Genomic DNA, 14,869 nt, shown 5'->3' with positions numbered 1-14,869 from the left:
ATCTTCCATAGGACATACCTCATTTATGGAGACTGTTTAAAACCGCTGTGCTATTTACAGGAGGATTTTTTTTTAGCAATGACTCATATTGCATCCTGTGCTGAATGAAGCACATACTTAAAAACAGCACTTAAATAGGAATTACAGGAACACAGAAGAAACATGTCAAGCAGAGCTAGTATGGGTCCAGACATTCCTTTTAGCGCCATATCCTCTATATCAGGAAACTCACGATCAAATTGAATCATTGCATTGGCTGCTTTATGCATGTGACAACTGAACAATGCTGCTCAAAGGTCCACTGTGTATTCTGGTTCATATTCAGGGGCTGGAAACAGATCCAATACAGACAGACCTAATACCTCTCAACACTTAAAGATATGGCCAGATGTGTGGATTTTGACGTGAGCTGATATTCTACTGAGGATCTGCCATGCAGTTTGCTGCAGATTTCACCCTCTCCATTGGAGATATTGATTTCCATGGTGGAAATCCACAGCTTAAATTGGCAGGCTGAGGATTTAAAAGGCTATGTACACCTTAGGGGAGTATTCATTTTATGAATGCATTTTTCTCACTTTGTGCAAAAAACAAAATTGGAATTAATCTTTATTAAAAATAGTAAGCCATTCTGTCACAAAGGGTTAACTGTTTTTCTAGCTGTGTGAATGGTACTTTCACTTTGTACCAGTCAATAACCTTTTTCTCTAAATTACTAAAAGGTCATAAACACTTATTTAAGCCACATTCTTATCATTAAGATACCAATTGAGCTATAATGAGTGCTGAGCTGCCTGACGGAACAGAATGAAAATTGTGAGCCTGCTACTAGAGAAACCAAAGTCTGCACAGAGAAAAGGGTTCAACATTTTTTATAAAGACCAATTGAAAAAATGATTTTTAGGTCAAAATTAGTAAAATGCAATAATACTAAAATTGCCCCCAAATGTGTACATAGCCTTTACAATTCACACCACTGGTCAATTTAAGCTGCAAATTTTTTAGACAGCCTGGATGAAATATTTTTAATAACATCCACTTTGCTGCTACTGTAAATCAGCTTTGGCTCCATAGAGATGAAGGGGCTTGTGTGAAAAGGTGTGAAGGCATCCAGATGTAATTCATTTTTCACTGATGGTTGCTAAGAGATGTTAAGTGTTATTCTTCAGTTTGTTTTTTCACGTGAGTGAAAAACGCATCAAAAACTGATTGTATCCTCGCAAACTCAAACACTGAATGCAATTGCAGACAAAACTGATTTAAGTAGCAAGCAAAACCATCAGTTTTTCCCTAAACAGATCCTGACATAATCCATATTGCTCTTGTGAAATAGGCTATGTGAGTTCCAGGCAGATACAATGTGGAAAATTTTTGTGACAGACTATCCTTGATATATTTAGTTTGCTAAGTATTGTCTACACAGGATACCATTGCAGCAAGCTTCTCTTTGAGAGGAGGTGTTAGGTATCTATGGACTTTTATGTTTTTTGAAGCCAAATCTAAAATTGAATAAAACAAAAAACACAGAGTTTTCAGCCTCTTAATGTAAATGAGAATGTTTGAATCCACTAACAGCAAACAAGGATTTGTAAATAGTGAGAGCCTGAAACGCGCTGCTGATTCCTACTGAGACAAGTGCATGTACTCACTTTTTCTCTTCTCCCTCTCTTTCAGGATTGCTTCCAGCCATTCCTGTTTGTCCTCTGGTGTCTTTGCCATACAGACAAACCACTTGTTCTTCGCTGTGTTGTGTATTTTCCAGCCATTGACTACAAGATTACCACTGCTATGGAAATCGGCTAAAAGAGACAAAAATATGTCATTCCAATGACGACAATAGCACATTCGGCATTTCTGTAAAAAACGTAGGTGGTAAATGCTATATAATATAACTAAAGGGCCCTTTACATGGGCTGAGAATTGCAAAGATCACTCATTAGCGATTATCTGGTGGTATAAATGTACTGCCGACCACAAACGAGCACCACCAACGAGCATCAGATTGTCGGGACACTTCCTTCCTGACAATCTGCTGCTCTGTCGTCCCATGTAAAGAGACCTTTAGATATAACACATAACATTATAATTACAGATGAGCGAATTATTGAAAAGTTCGATTCGGCTGATTCGGCGAATTTTACAAAAATTTTTGCTTTATGATGAATTACTTTGTCATGAAGCGCATTTTTTTGTAAACAGCGGGTGCAATGACAGGGAGCTGTAAAAGCGTCGCCCCTGTCATTGTACTCCTTATATGCCGTGTTAATACATGATTGTGGCATCTGAGTGTAAAAACAGTGTAAAATTAACATTTTTTTTTATTTTTACTTACCGCCTCCATTTGCTCGCAACGCCGCCATCTTGCTTGAAGATCTGGCGGGAAATCTCACGCGGCGCGAGATGACATTACCACGCACGGGATTTCGGCCGAGATCTTCAATCAAGATGGCAGCTGGCGGCCTGTCGCGAGCAAATGGAGGAGGTAAGTACGAATTATTTTTTCTTCTTCTATATTTCAGGTTAAATCGATTTGCTAACACGAAGTGCAATGGGCGCCTTCCCCTTGGGCCCTACTATAACGCGTAACCCAGGTGTAGGAATGCTGAGTGGTATAGTGCGGCCTAAAATGTCTCTTTATATGTGTCACGGTGCTCCTTCCTGGATACCGCTGGACCCCAGGCTTTGGCTCAGAAGTAATAAATAGGGGGAATAATTGAGGGATAATAGAATAACTTGAATCCAGACATTGTATGTAGTTAAACAGCAGCTTTACTTGAATATGCATTCATCAAAACAATCTTCAAGCTCTGTCCTGGTTCCAGCAGGCTTTAGCATTAAACTTGCAGGCTTCTTCAATAACTCTCTCTGCTCTACTGATAAGCTGAATAGTTAACTTGGCTTCCTCTTTAAGCTGCACTTTCTCTCTATAGTCTGACTCTAGGTTATGCCAGGGAACTTTCTATCTATCTTCAGATCTTCTAACCTCTGTCATGGGAAGACCGTGGCACTTTCCTGAAGAAAGTGGGACTCGCCCACCTCTCTCCAAAGGAAGGGGGTTAGAATGGAATGGAAGGTTCCATTCTATCTAAATATATCTAAATATAGCTCTGCCGTGTTTGCTGCCACCTGCTTGTAAACCAGGCACATTACATGAACAGTTACATAACATTAGAAATGCACAGTGTGGAATAAATGCATAAGATGACATGAGGTTAGATCAATAAAGACAGTAGCGAGGTGCAGAAGTGGTAACATCACTCTGGGGTGTTACAGAAGCACGAGAAAATTCGGCTTCGAGGCGAATCGAATTTATCTTGAAATTCGGATCAAATTCAACTTGGTAGGATTCGATTCACTCATCTCTAATTATAATTACTTGGTTTACAGCCTATCAAGCAGTGTCCAGCAATAAATCTATACATAAACCATATGTATTTCATGTAGGAATGATGGTGATCATTGTGTTCTTCATGATCTCCAATGCTGTGGCAATTTTTGTCACCGCTTCCCCAGATCTGTGCTTTGACACAATCCTGTTTTAGAGATCTACAGATGTTTTTGGGATCTTACTATAGACTGGGGTCCCTTCCTAAATCATGTCCAAGCAATTGCATTTACCAGAAGAGGTCAAGTTGTATCTCAAGGATGATACATGGAAAAAAGTACTGAGTGCTTTAGGCATGGGTCTACATACTTATGTAAATATAATTTTTCAGTTCTTTTATTTTTATAAATCTGCACAAATTTCTGAAAACCTGACTTTGGTTTATCATCATGAGATGTGTGTGATTGAGAAAAAAAGACTATTATCCATTTTAAAATAGGGCTGTAACATAACAAATTAACAAGTGAACAGTCTAAGGACTTTCTGTGAGGGTATGTTCACACGGCCAAAATTCACAGCAGAAACATTTATAGCAGATCAGTAGCTAAATCAGTAGCTGAAAACAAATACTTTTTGGTGGCAGATTTCTAAGTTGTTGGTGGTTTTAGTGAAGTTTTTATAAGCTTTTTAGAAGAGATTTTTGGTTGAGGTTTTTCTACTTCTCCATTTACTTCAATGGAATCCACAATTAAATCTGCTTCAAACATCTCACTTCTCATGCTTTCTACAAATCAGCTACTGAAAAAGACGTTACCATTTGTACAAGGTGTGAACATGGTTGAGTTTTTTACATTGACGTCAATGGTAAACTGTTTATAGAGTTTTGAATGTGGATTAAAGAGAACCTGTTATCAACTTTTCGCTGAGCTCAGTGAGGGCAGCATAAAATAGTGACAGAAATGCTGATGTCAGCGGTGTGTCACTCATCAGCTAACAGTAAGTGGTTTCTAAGAACCAGCACCATAATCATTGCAGCCCAGGTCTTGAAAAGAGTCAAATCTACCTGAGAAGAGTCCTGGTTATTCCTAATCTCCTGCTCTCTCACCATCTGCTGATGATTGGCAGTTCTCTCCTAGAGAGAAAGGGAGAAAACTAGGTAGAAGACTGTCAGCCATCAGCAGATGGGCAGGGAGAGCAGGAAGTCATGAATAACCAGGACTCTTCTCAGGTGGCCGTGACTCTTTTCCAGGCCTAGTCTGCAACGATTGTGATGTTGGTTTTCGGCAACCACTTACTTTTAACTTTTAAATGACAGACCGCTGAAATCAACTCACCTGTCACTACTTCATGCTGCCGTTGGTATGGGCGGCATAAAGCTGATGACAGGTTCCCTTTATGCAATCATTAACTACTAAAAAGTGCCTTAGATGTATTCACTTACTGGTGTGACTGACAGATGGTTACCTCATAATATACACACAAAGATGCCACATGCCACATGCTAATGAACTTATTTGAGTCCAGCGTGATGTCAGTGAGTCCAGCGTTTTTTTTTAATTCAGAGCTATAGCCACTCCCCTGCCCACCTGCTACTGAGTCATATGGAAAATAACTATCACTCAGAAGCAGGTGGGCGGGGAAAGTCAGGAACTCATTAATATTCACGACTCATCATTATGAGCTGGAGCTTTTCAATATAAGATGTTGGCAGATTGACTGGGTCAACTAAAGAAAGTGACCCAGCATTTTGCTAAGAGAATCAGTCACTTATTTATGTTGCCCATAGTTAGGACACCATAAAACTGGTGACAGGTTCCCTTTAAGCAGCGGAAAATTGCTGATTTCTGCTGCTGAATCAGTGGCAGTTTTGAGCTGTGTAAACATGCCCTAAATGTGATGCATGGGAATTTACCAACATTGATCAAGCTATTTGCACATGCATATTTACTTCTAATATTACAAGGGATTTCTTGGATTACAATATTCATGGCCTGTTCATTGGATTAGCCATCAATATCAAACTGGTTTGAGTCTGGCTCCCAGCACCCTCATCGATCAACTGTTTGAAGGGGCTGCATCAGGCTAGGACGGCCTCTTTATCATTTTCATTGCTGTCTTATACTTAGTAGTGGCTTTGCTGGGTATTAGAGCTTTGTCCCATTTGCTCATATTAAGCTGCTACTTCCTGCCTCAACCAGAAATTAATGGTGGCACAGACAGTACTTGATGCCCGTCTCTTCCTGTAAGGACTCATGCCCACGACCTATAAAAAAGACGGTCTGTTCTGCAATATGCGAAACGCACACGGCCAATGTCCATGTTTTGTACAAAGCTAATGAATAACGAAGAGTGAAATCAGGGACTTTCTGTTCATATTTTGCTAAAGTTTACAATACATAAGAAGAGGACATGGCAGGATTATGTGAGGTTTTTCTTAGTATGAAAGCACCTAGGTATTTTGGTTTTCAATGAATTTGTGAAGAACAGCAAGTTCCCAGAGAAGCAAGTAAGATCTGCTAATTAAAATGGTCGGTGGTAAGAACCTGACAGTAAAAGGAGAGTCTCTTGTACTCAGAGTTTCATTTTATTTAGCAGATTTACCAATTAGCTAACAGGCTAACATATTCGAGAGCCCAGCATGATTGAAAAGACAGGAAACAGTTCATGAAACCTGAATCAGATTTCCTTGCAGCTTCAATGCAATCAACTTCAGAAAACGTGGAAAATCAAAGAAGTGCCTTAAAGGAGATCAGAAAACATTTTTATTTTTGTGGGGCCTAAAATTTGCCATTTTTAGCCCAAATTTTTGTGCAATTGTGGTGTAAAAGTATCAAAGTAACCCAACCAATAGTTTATCCCTGCACCAGATTTATCATCCAGCCTGAGCTCTTGTGATAAATCTGAAGCAGGTTTGAACAGCTTGGCTAAGCTTACGCCATCTTTCCGATTAGTAAATCTAGACTAAAGTCTGAAAGGTCAATTATATTCGGAGTTGCATTTGAAGAGCTTCCTCCTACTACAACACTGGAAAGGCATATTTAGTGACATATACAGTATAAGGTTCTTACAATTTACAGGTACTGTAGTAATGGTGGTAGAGCACAATGTGTCACTGGACACCACTGAGGTCTATGATTTAGTCAGAAACACCCACCCATGGCTTTTCGGGCCATGTTCCTGAAAGTATTTGAGATACTGAGGTTACCATCATTCAGCACTATGGTTATAGGAAAAATATACTTCATAAACTGCCTTGGAGATAGACACCTGCTATTCACAACAAGAAAACAACTTTATAAGTAATGCTTCATTGATTTGAATAACCTTATTTTTGGATGCTGACATTTCCAGTGATGGAAACATGTATAGGGAGTCAGGGCACTGTATTATTTTAGACACTGGAGGAGATCTGAACACTAGATATGATGTGTCTGGAAATTTTCAGGTATTCCTTTTCTTTATATTGATGTTCTAACCTCAGGATAGGCCTCAATATCTGATCGTCAGGGATCTGACACCTCCCAACTCTGCAACTCACATGATTTACAGTAGCTCCAACAGTTGGAGCCAGAACTGCATAATTCCATCCATCATGCAGTAGATGGAACTGGTTACTGCAGTGCTGCTCCTATTGAAGAGTCACAAGCTCTAGACAATGCACAGTGGACTGAGCTGTGTGGTTTTGGAGCTGACTTCTGGTGCTGGAGCGATTCTGAAACAGCTGATCAGTGTGGTAAACCTGCAGATAAGACATTGATGTCCTATCATACAGGTAAACAATCATTAAGTCCTTTAGAGATCAAAAGCAGAGGTTACTACTACGTTCCAAAGCTTTTGGATTTTCGGACTTAGTTTCATATGATTAACGACTGCTAACCATGTTCACTTGGAGAAGCCAGAATGTAGTCACATATGGTATATGCAAGCTGGGAAACATCAGCTTCTTCTAGAATTTATTAGCAAGTCTATCAGGAAGTGGATGACTAAATATTCCATCTCCATGCTGTTCTCCTCTTCCTAGCAGATGTGTGTTTGTGCAGTAAGTTTCCAGGGAGAAAAAGGAATGATTTTCTGCCCTGTTCTGCAGCCACTTTCCAATACTCAGTGGCGCAATATATGCCCTCAGAGCAGCAGTTACATTAGCTCTAAATAAGAGATCCACAGAGGCAATCCATGGTACAGGGCATATACAGAGGCAATCCATGGTACAGGACATATACAGAGGCAATCCATGGTACAGGACATATACAGAGGCAATCCATGGTACAGGACATATACAGAGGCAATCCATGGTACAGGACATATACAGAGGCAATCCATAGTACAGGACGTATACGGAGGCAATCCATGGTACAGGACGTATACGGAGGCAATCCATGGTACAGGACATATACAGAGGCAATCCATGGTACAGGACATATACAGAGGCAATCCATAGTACAGGACGTATACAGAGGCAATCCATGGTACAGGACATATACAGAGGCAATCCATGGTACAGGACATATACAGAGGCAATCCATAGTACAGGACGTATACAGAGGCAATCCATAGTACATGACATATACAGAGGCAATCCATGGTACAGGACGTATACGGAGGCAATCCATGGTACAGGACATATACAGAGGCAATCCATGGTACAGGACATATACAGAGGCAATCCATGGTACAGGACATATACAGAGGCAATCCATAGTACAGGACGTATACAGAGGCAATCCATGGTACAGGACATATACAGAGGCAATCCATGGTACAGGACATATACAGAGGCAATCCATAGTACAGGACGTATACAGAGGCAATCCATAGTACATGACATATACAGAGGCAATCCATGGTACAGGACATATACAGAGGCAATACATGGACTGCATTTATAGAAGAATATATACATAAGGCTCTCAGGATCTCTTTAAACATGAAAATTTAGCAAGCGATTGTCGGGAAGTAACCATTCCTTACCAGCAATCGCCTGCTTGTCCGTGAAGGAGACCGCTGCTATTACAATTCCACAGAATGCGAGGAGGGAGCACTAATGCCATCGCTTGTCTCCATATAGACTAGTTTTTTGCCAGCAGCAGTGGCTGTTTAGACAGCATATTACCTGACGTTTTGCTTGTCCATTGGGTAATCAGTGGCACCTTTATACCGCCAGATAATGACTAATGAGCGTTCATATGCACGCACGTTAGAGATTATCTGGCAGATTCTAGGCTTGTGTAAAGGGGCCTTTATCCTGATTTGTCCTAAATCTGGACAAATTTGGGCTAAGTGAACTAATATGGTTTATGGCAGTCATCTGATTGATCATCCAGCTTCACAATGTGTTTTTTATTAGATAATTACATATGCAGCGTCCGACTCAGGACACGTGGGAACTGTAAAATTACTGAAAAACTGCATTACTGTATTGCATGTCATTTTGCATTTTATCTCCTGTTGTATCCCTGTTCATAGGCTGGTCAAGTGTATTTTATACATCCCACCACTAGATGGGGATAGCACCACTCTGGGATATCCAGCCCAGCTCAGGTCTGATCTATGGTTTAGTTAGTTTTTAGTTTTGAGAGAGTGCAGATCAAGCACATCTGCTCAGGTAAAAGTCTAGTCCAAGAAGGGACAAAGAAAGGAAAGACTTAGGACCAAAGGATAATAGCCACCACCCGGGCATCAAAGACCTTTGGGAATTCAGGTGACGGATTATTTGGCCACAGGCAACCTCTCCAAATTACTCTGGTTCAAAAGGGACCTTGAAGCAAAGTCAGAACCTAGCCAACCCTATTACCAGTGGATCAACAGAATTCCTCTAGATAACAAGAGACTGTATTCTGTCTGGATGTATATGCCGCAACTAAAACTAGCCACAGTAACAGTTGTGAGTTGTATCCTATTACTGTCTACTTCATTCTTTAATATTTCTACAACTGGTTGTACAACCATAAACGGTACTCGCGTCATGACAAATACCACCAAGAGACCCAGCCGCCACAAGCACCCTAAACACCACTGCCATCAAGGGCACCTCAACCTCCATCTAGGCTGGTGCTTCCCTACCACAGAGTGTGCCCCGGAGGATTTCGTGCTGTCTTCCTCATCACTGTGCTGCTGGCCCAAGGAGGCTTTCTGCTAACCGTGAGTAAACCGATGAACTGTATTATTACTGGCCCCTCATCGGCCCACCGTGCACCTCACATGTAGCCCCTGCAGTTCTGGCACGCCACACATAGCCATATAGCTAAGAAATTGACATGTGCCAATTGTGTAAGTGGTGTCTACATCTGTGATGCTATATGATGGGTCAAGCACACTCAACACACTAATACAAGTTGTACTGTGAATGATAGCTACTTCTGTGGTGGTGGCAGCAGCAGGTCCTACTTAATGAATGAGACTCATGAGATGGGTCACCCCGTCTTAAAATTTTCCATGCCACCACCATCACCCCACGCCGTCAGCTTGAAATAAATCTACCAGAGCAAATAGAGCTATGAATGAGGATATCTCTGGATCCATGTGAGGTACAGGGCTGGTTCTAAGTTTGTTCGAGACGGTCGTATTAGATGATATCTGATTAAAACATTTTATATTGATCATGTGATAACCCCTTAAAATAAAGCTTCAATACCAGAAACCAGAATAGCACTGTTACTGGTGGGAAGAAAATAACCCAAAACACAACATGTGCCGTTGGTTTTAGTGGTGCCCAGTAGATTTTTTATTCTGTACCCAGGAAAGACTGCGTTGTACCCATCGGCCACCATTGTATTGCATGTCCATTTTGCCCTACATAAATCTCCTGTATTTTATTACCTTTACTAAATTGCAAAGAATCTAGAATAGAAAAACACCAGCAAAGATCAATAATCACTGGACAAGAACCAAGCTATGAGAAGGATAGCTATTAGAATTGATTTAAGCATATTGTGTTACAACATGATATTAGTTGCATTAGTGTTAATCATTTTTCGGAAAAAATATTGTGTTATCCATTATATCCTATCACAGCCACCTTCTTTAATAAAAGGAAATGAAGTTGTGAAGATTAAAGGGCCTGTATTGGAAAAGTGACCGCATGTCAGAGATCAAGACCATTTGTACAGTTTCAATCAAAGCTGCTGTTATCCTTTGTGTAGCAAGAAGAGCCATTTATTTGCTCATTTAAAGGCATCAATATGCAATTTGTATTACAGATGAAGCTCCTAGAGCAATAAAAAGTTAATAAAGTAGCAGTGAAACTATATTTCCAATTATTACGACATCAATAAATGCGAGGCTTTACTAGCAGCTGCATAAAGTGATATAAATTGTGTTCCACTAAGTACAGCAATTAAACATCTTGAATTAATAATCCAGTTGCTTTGTTATAGTTGATTTGTAAAATAAAGAAATAGTTTTTATTTGCAGGGTCATTTCATTTATATGGAAAAAATATATAAATCACATCAGTTTTATTTAATATATACAATGCACAACATACTGAGAGGGATTGTTAACTTGTTTAGAATAGTTTAATCATTTTTATTTCATTTTTATTTTATTTTTTTCATTATTTTTGTTGCTTTTGGATGCTATGAAGATTGTACCCAAAACAATGTTTGTCTTATGATCTCTTGCAACCAGTACTGCCTTTAAGCTGCACAGCAGCACAGTCATGCTGAGTTCACACCACAGTTATTTGGTCAGTTATTTCCATCAGTTATTGTGAGCCAAAATCAGTAGTGAAGCCTACTCAGAGATAAGGTAGAAAGGAAAGATCTGCCCCTGTTCTGTGTTTTTGACCCATACCTGGTTTGGCTCACAATAACTGATCGAGATAACAGTTTACAAACGCGGGGGGAAGTCTGGTGCCACACAGAGAGCTTTGTCCAGTCCTAGAGAGAACTGTGCAGCTGTACGGATACAGCTAAACAGTCCTCTCTATCTCATTCTGCATTCATCTCTATGATCAGTGTAAGGAAGAAACAGGAAGCAGAACACTAATAAAAAAAAACATGGAAGCAGGCTAAAAGGAGTAGTCTGGGTCATGGGGAGCAGTCTGCGTGGGAGACGGGCACCATACAGTGCAGTCTGTGGGAGGAATGCATAGAGGCCAGCCTATGTGAGGAGAATCATTGTGTAAGAAGGGGGAGAATAAGGAGCAGTGTGTGAGAGATCCGAGTCTATAGATCAGTCTAAAAATTTGGAAAAATAGGGGCATGGAGTGCAATCTGCATAAGAAGGTGGGCAGGGTGGGAGAGCAGTCTATGACAGAGGAGGGCATGGGTTGCATCCTGTGTGAGAGATTGGATCACAGGGACAGTCTCTGTGATAGGGTTTTTTGGGAGCCATCTGTGTGAGAGAGGGGTCATAGGGAGCAGTCTGTGAAAGAGATGGGGCCAAACTGAAAAGTCTGTGTGCGTCACGGCGATGTCTCTCCATTCTAGCCTTAGCTTTCCAGCTAGAGTGACAAAAGAGTGAGTATCCCACTGGGCACCAGTCAAGCAACATTAAAGGGGTTCTCCAGTAATTAAGAAAATGAAAATACTTAAATATTACTTTATTATAAATATATCCACAAATACCTTTTATTATTTATAATTTTTTGTGGAGAGCACATGGACCCATTTATTTCTATGGCCCCGAAAAAAATCGACAGAACACAGATATTATATATATATATATATATATATACATATATAGTAAGAGTTATGTAGCAAAGTGTTCGTCTCTTGGATCGACGAGCACACTCTATCGAGCACAGATTCCAGGCAACCTCAGTTTTCCATCAACTGTCCAGATTTATTGACAGCGGGTGGTACATAAAATAAACATAAACAAAACAATATTCTATGCCTGTCCGACTCTAACTATACAATCAGGAACTCCTGACTAACCGGGTGCCAGCCTAACACTGGGTACCAAACATAACCATATCGTTTGTACCATCTGCTATGTTCTCAAAGACTCCAAGCAGTCCTGTTCCCAGGCAAAGTCAGCTCACGTGTCTGCATTCTTAGCATTGCAATTGGAACACATCTGGACGTCAGACAATGTACACAGGACAAGGCATCTGCATTTCCCATTTGTGTCCCTGGCTTGTGCTTTACCGTAAACCGGTACTCTTGTAGGGCTAAGAACCATCTTGTTACCCTGCTATTTTTTTCCTTATTCTCACACATCCATTTTAAGGGAGCATGATCCGTGACCAATTCAAAGTGACGGCCCAGCAAATAGTAGCGGAGTGCTTCCAGGGCCCATTTAATAGCGAGGCACTCTTTTTCCACAATTGCATACTTTTCTCATGGTCATTAAATTCCCTGCTCAGATATAGTACAGGGTGTTCTTCTTCACCCCTTACCTCTGACAGTACTGCCCCTAGTCCCACCTCAGACGCATCCGTCTGTAGGACAAACCCTTTCTTAAAGTCTGGGGTTATCAGCATCGGCTGAGCGCACAGGAGGCTTTTTAGAGTCTGAAATGATTTTTCAGCCTCTTACGAACACTTGACCATGTCTTTTCCTTTTGTCAGGTCTGTTAATAGGGCTGCAAGGGACGCAAAATTAGGTATAAATCGCCGATAATAGCCTGTAATCCCCAAGAAGGCTCGGACTTGCTTCTTGTTTACCGGTTGAGGCCATCTTTGTATGGCTTCAATTTTGTTTAACTGGGGCTTTACTAGGCATCAGCCTATGATGTAACCCAGATGCTTAGCATCTTCAAGACCAATGGCACATTTTTTTGGATTGGCTGTGAAGCCTGCCTCACACAGTGAATTGATAGCTGCCTGCACCCTAGGTTGATGGGATTCACAGTCTAGACTTTGGATGATCATGTCATCCAGATATGCTGCTGCGTACCGTCTGTGAAGCCTTAATATCTTATCCATCTCCCTCTGGAATGTTGCAGGGGCTCCATGCAAACCAAAGGGCAAGACAACATAATTGAACAAGACATCAGGAGTGGCAAAGGCAGTTTTCTTTTTGGCCTCATTTGTCCGGGGAATTTGCCAGTATCCCTTGGTTAGGTCTAGAGTGGTTATGTACCTGGCATTTCTGAGCCTGTCAATGAGCTCATCAACACGTGGCATTTGATAAGCATCAAACACTTAGATATGGCCTTTAACTTCCAGAAGTAATTGCAAAATCTCCAGCTGCCATCTGGTTTGGGGATCAGAACTATGGGGCTGGACCACTGGCTATGGGGCTTTTCAATTTCCCCAAGTTCCAACATTTTCCTCACCTCTTCAGAGATAATACCTCTCCTGGCCTCTGGTATTCTGTTCTGTTGCAGCTTAACCTTTTTTCCTGGTTCTGTTATGATGTCATGTTTTAGGACAGAGGTGCGACCTGGGATCTCCAAGAAGAAATCCCTATTAAGAGGAATCCCTGCACTTCTACCTTTTGTGTCTTGGCCAAGGAGCCCGGTACTGTAACCTCTGGCAACAGGGGCTTCCCAGAGCACCGCTGCTCTGGGGGAAGGAGATGTCGGCAGAAAGTGATAGTCAATCTTTCCATGGTTTTATAACCTTGACGTGGTATACTTGCTCAGGCTTCCTCTTACCTGGTTGACTGATAGTTTACCTCATTTACTCTCTCTATTACCTCGAAGGGGCCTTGCCACTTAGCCAGGAATTAGCTCTCTACTGTAGGGATCAGCACCAGCACCCGGTCACCTGGTGCAAAGGTACCTACTCGGGCACTGCGGTTTTACACCCTTTGTTGTGCCCCCTGGGCCTGGGCCATATGTTCTCATACAATAGGCATCACCACAGATATACGATCTTGCATTTTTGTCATATGTTCAATGACACTTATATCAGGGGGTAGCTTCTTTTTTCCCAGGTTTCTTTTGCTATGTCTAGCAGACCCCTAGTGTGGCGACCATATAGCAACTGAAACGGGGAGTAGCCCGTAGATGACTGAGGGACTTCACGGATGGCAAACCGGAGATAGGGAACAAGGAAATCCCAGTTTTTCCCATCTTTGTCCACTTCTTTCTTAAGCATGGCTTTTAGAGTTGTATTAAATCTCTTTACCAATCCATCAGTCTGTGGATGGTAGACAGAGATATGCAGCTGTTTAACTTGGAACAGTTTACATAACTACTTCATGATGCGTGACATAAAGGGGGTACCCTGATCTGTTAGGATCTCTTTTGGTAGTCCCACGCGACTGAACACCTGCACCAACTCTTTAGCTATGACCTCGGATGATGTATTAAGTAAGGGTATAGCTTCCGGGTAACGAGTAGCGTAGTCCATGATTACGAGAATATGTTGGTGGCCTTGAGCAGATCTTACAAAAGGCCCCACCAGGTTCATGGCTATTCTCTCAAATGGTATCTCAATGATTGGTAGAGGTACCGGGGGACTAAGATAGTGTGGCCTAGGAGCCGAAATTTGGCACTCTGGGCAGGTGTCACAATAATCGTTAACATCTTTATGGACCCCAGGCCAAAAGAACCTTTAAAGGACTCTGTCTGTAGTCTTTTCAGCTCCCAAATGCCCCCGCATAAGGTGACCATGAGCAATATCTAGTACCGTTTGTCGGTAAACTTTAG

At 41.3% G+C, this 14,869-nt stretch overlaps 1 protein-coding gene across 2 annotated transcripts in view; it reads right to left on the bottom strand.

Moving 5' to 3' along the window:
* The window catches only part of PREX2 (phosphatidylinositol-3,4,5-trisphosphate dependent Rac exchange factor 2), a 390,423-nt gene that overhangs the window by 240,807 nt on the left and 134,747 nt on the right, over positions 1–14,869 (bottom strand). For both annotated transcript variants that reach the window (XM_044293224.1, XM_044293225.1), the window contains exon 9: positions 1,650–1,799. In XM_044293224.1, the coding sequence (XP_044149159.1) occupies positions 1,650–1,799 (150 nt within the window). The remainder of the gene's footprint in view (positions 1–1,649; positions 1,800–14,869) is intronic.

This window comes from Bufo gargarizans, chromosome 5 (assembly GCF_014858855.1).
Source record: "Bufo gargarizans isolate SCDJY-AF-19 chromosome 5, ASM1485885v1, whole genome shotgun sequence".
Classification (NCBI taxonomy): Eukaryota; Metazoa; Chordata; class Amphibia; order Anura; family Bufonidae; genus Bufo; species Bufo gargarizans.
This window is presented reverse-complemented; position numbering and strand designations above follow the sequence as displayed.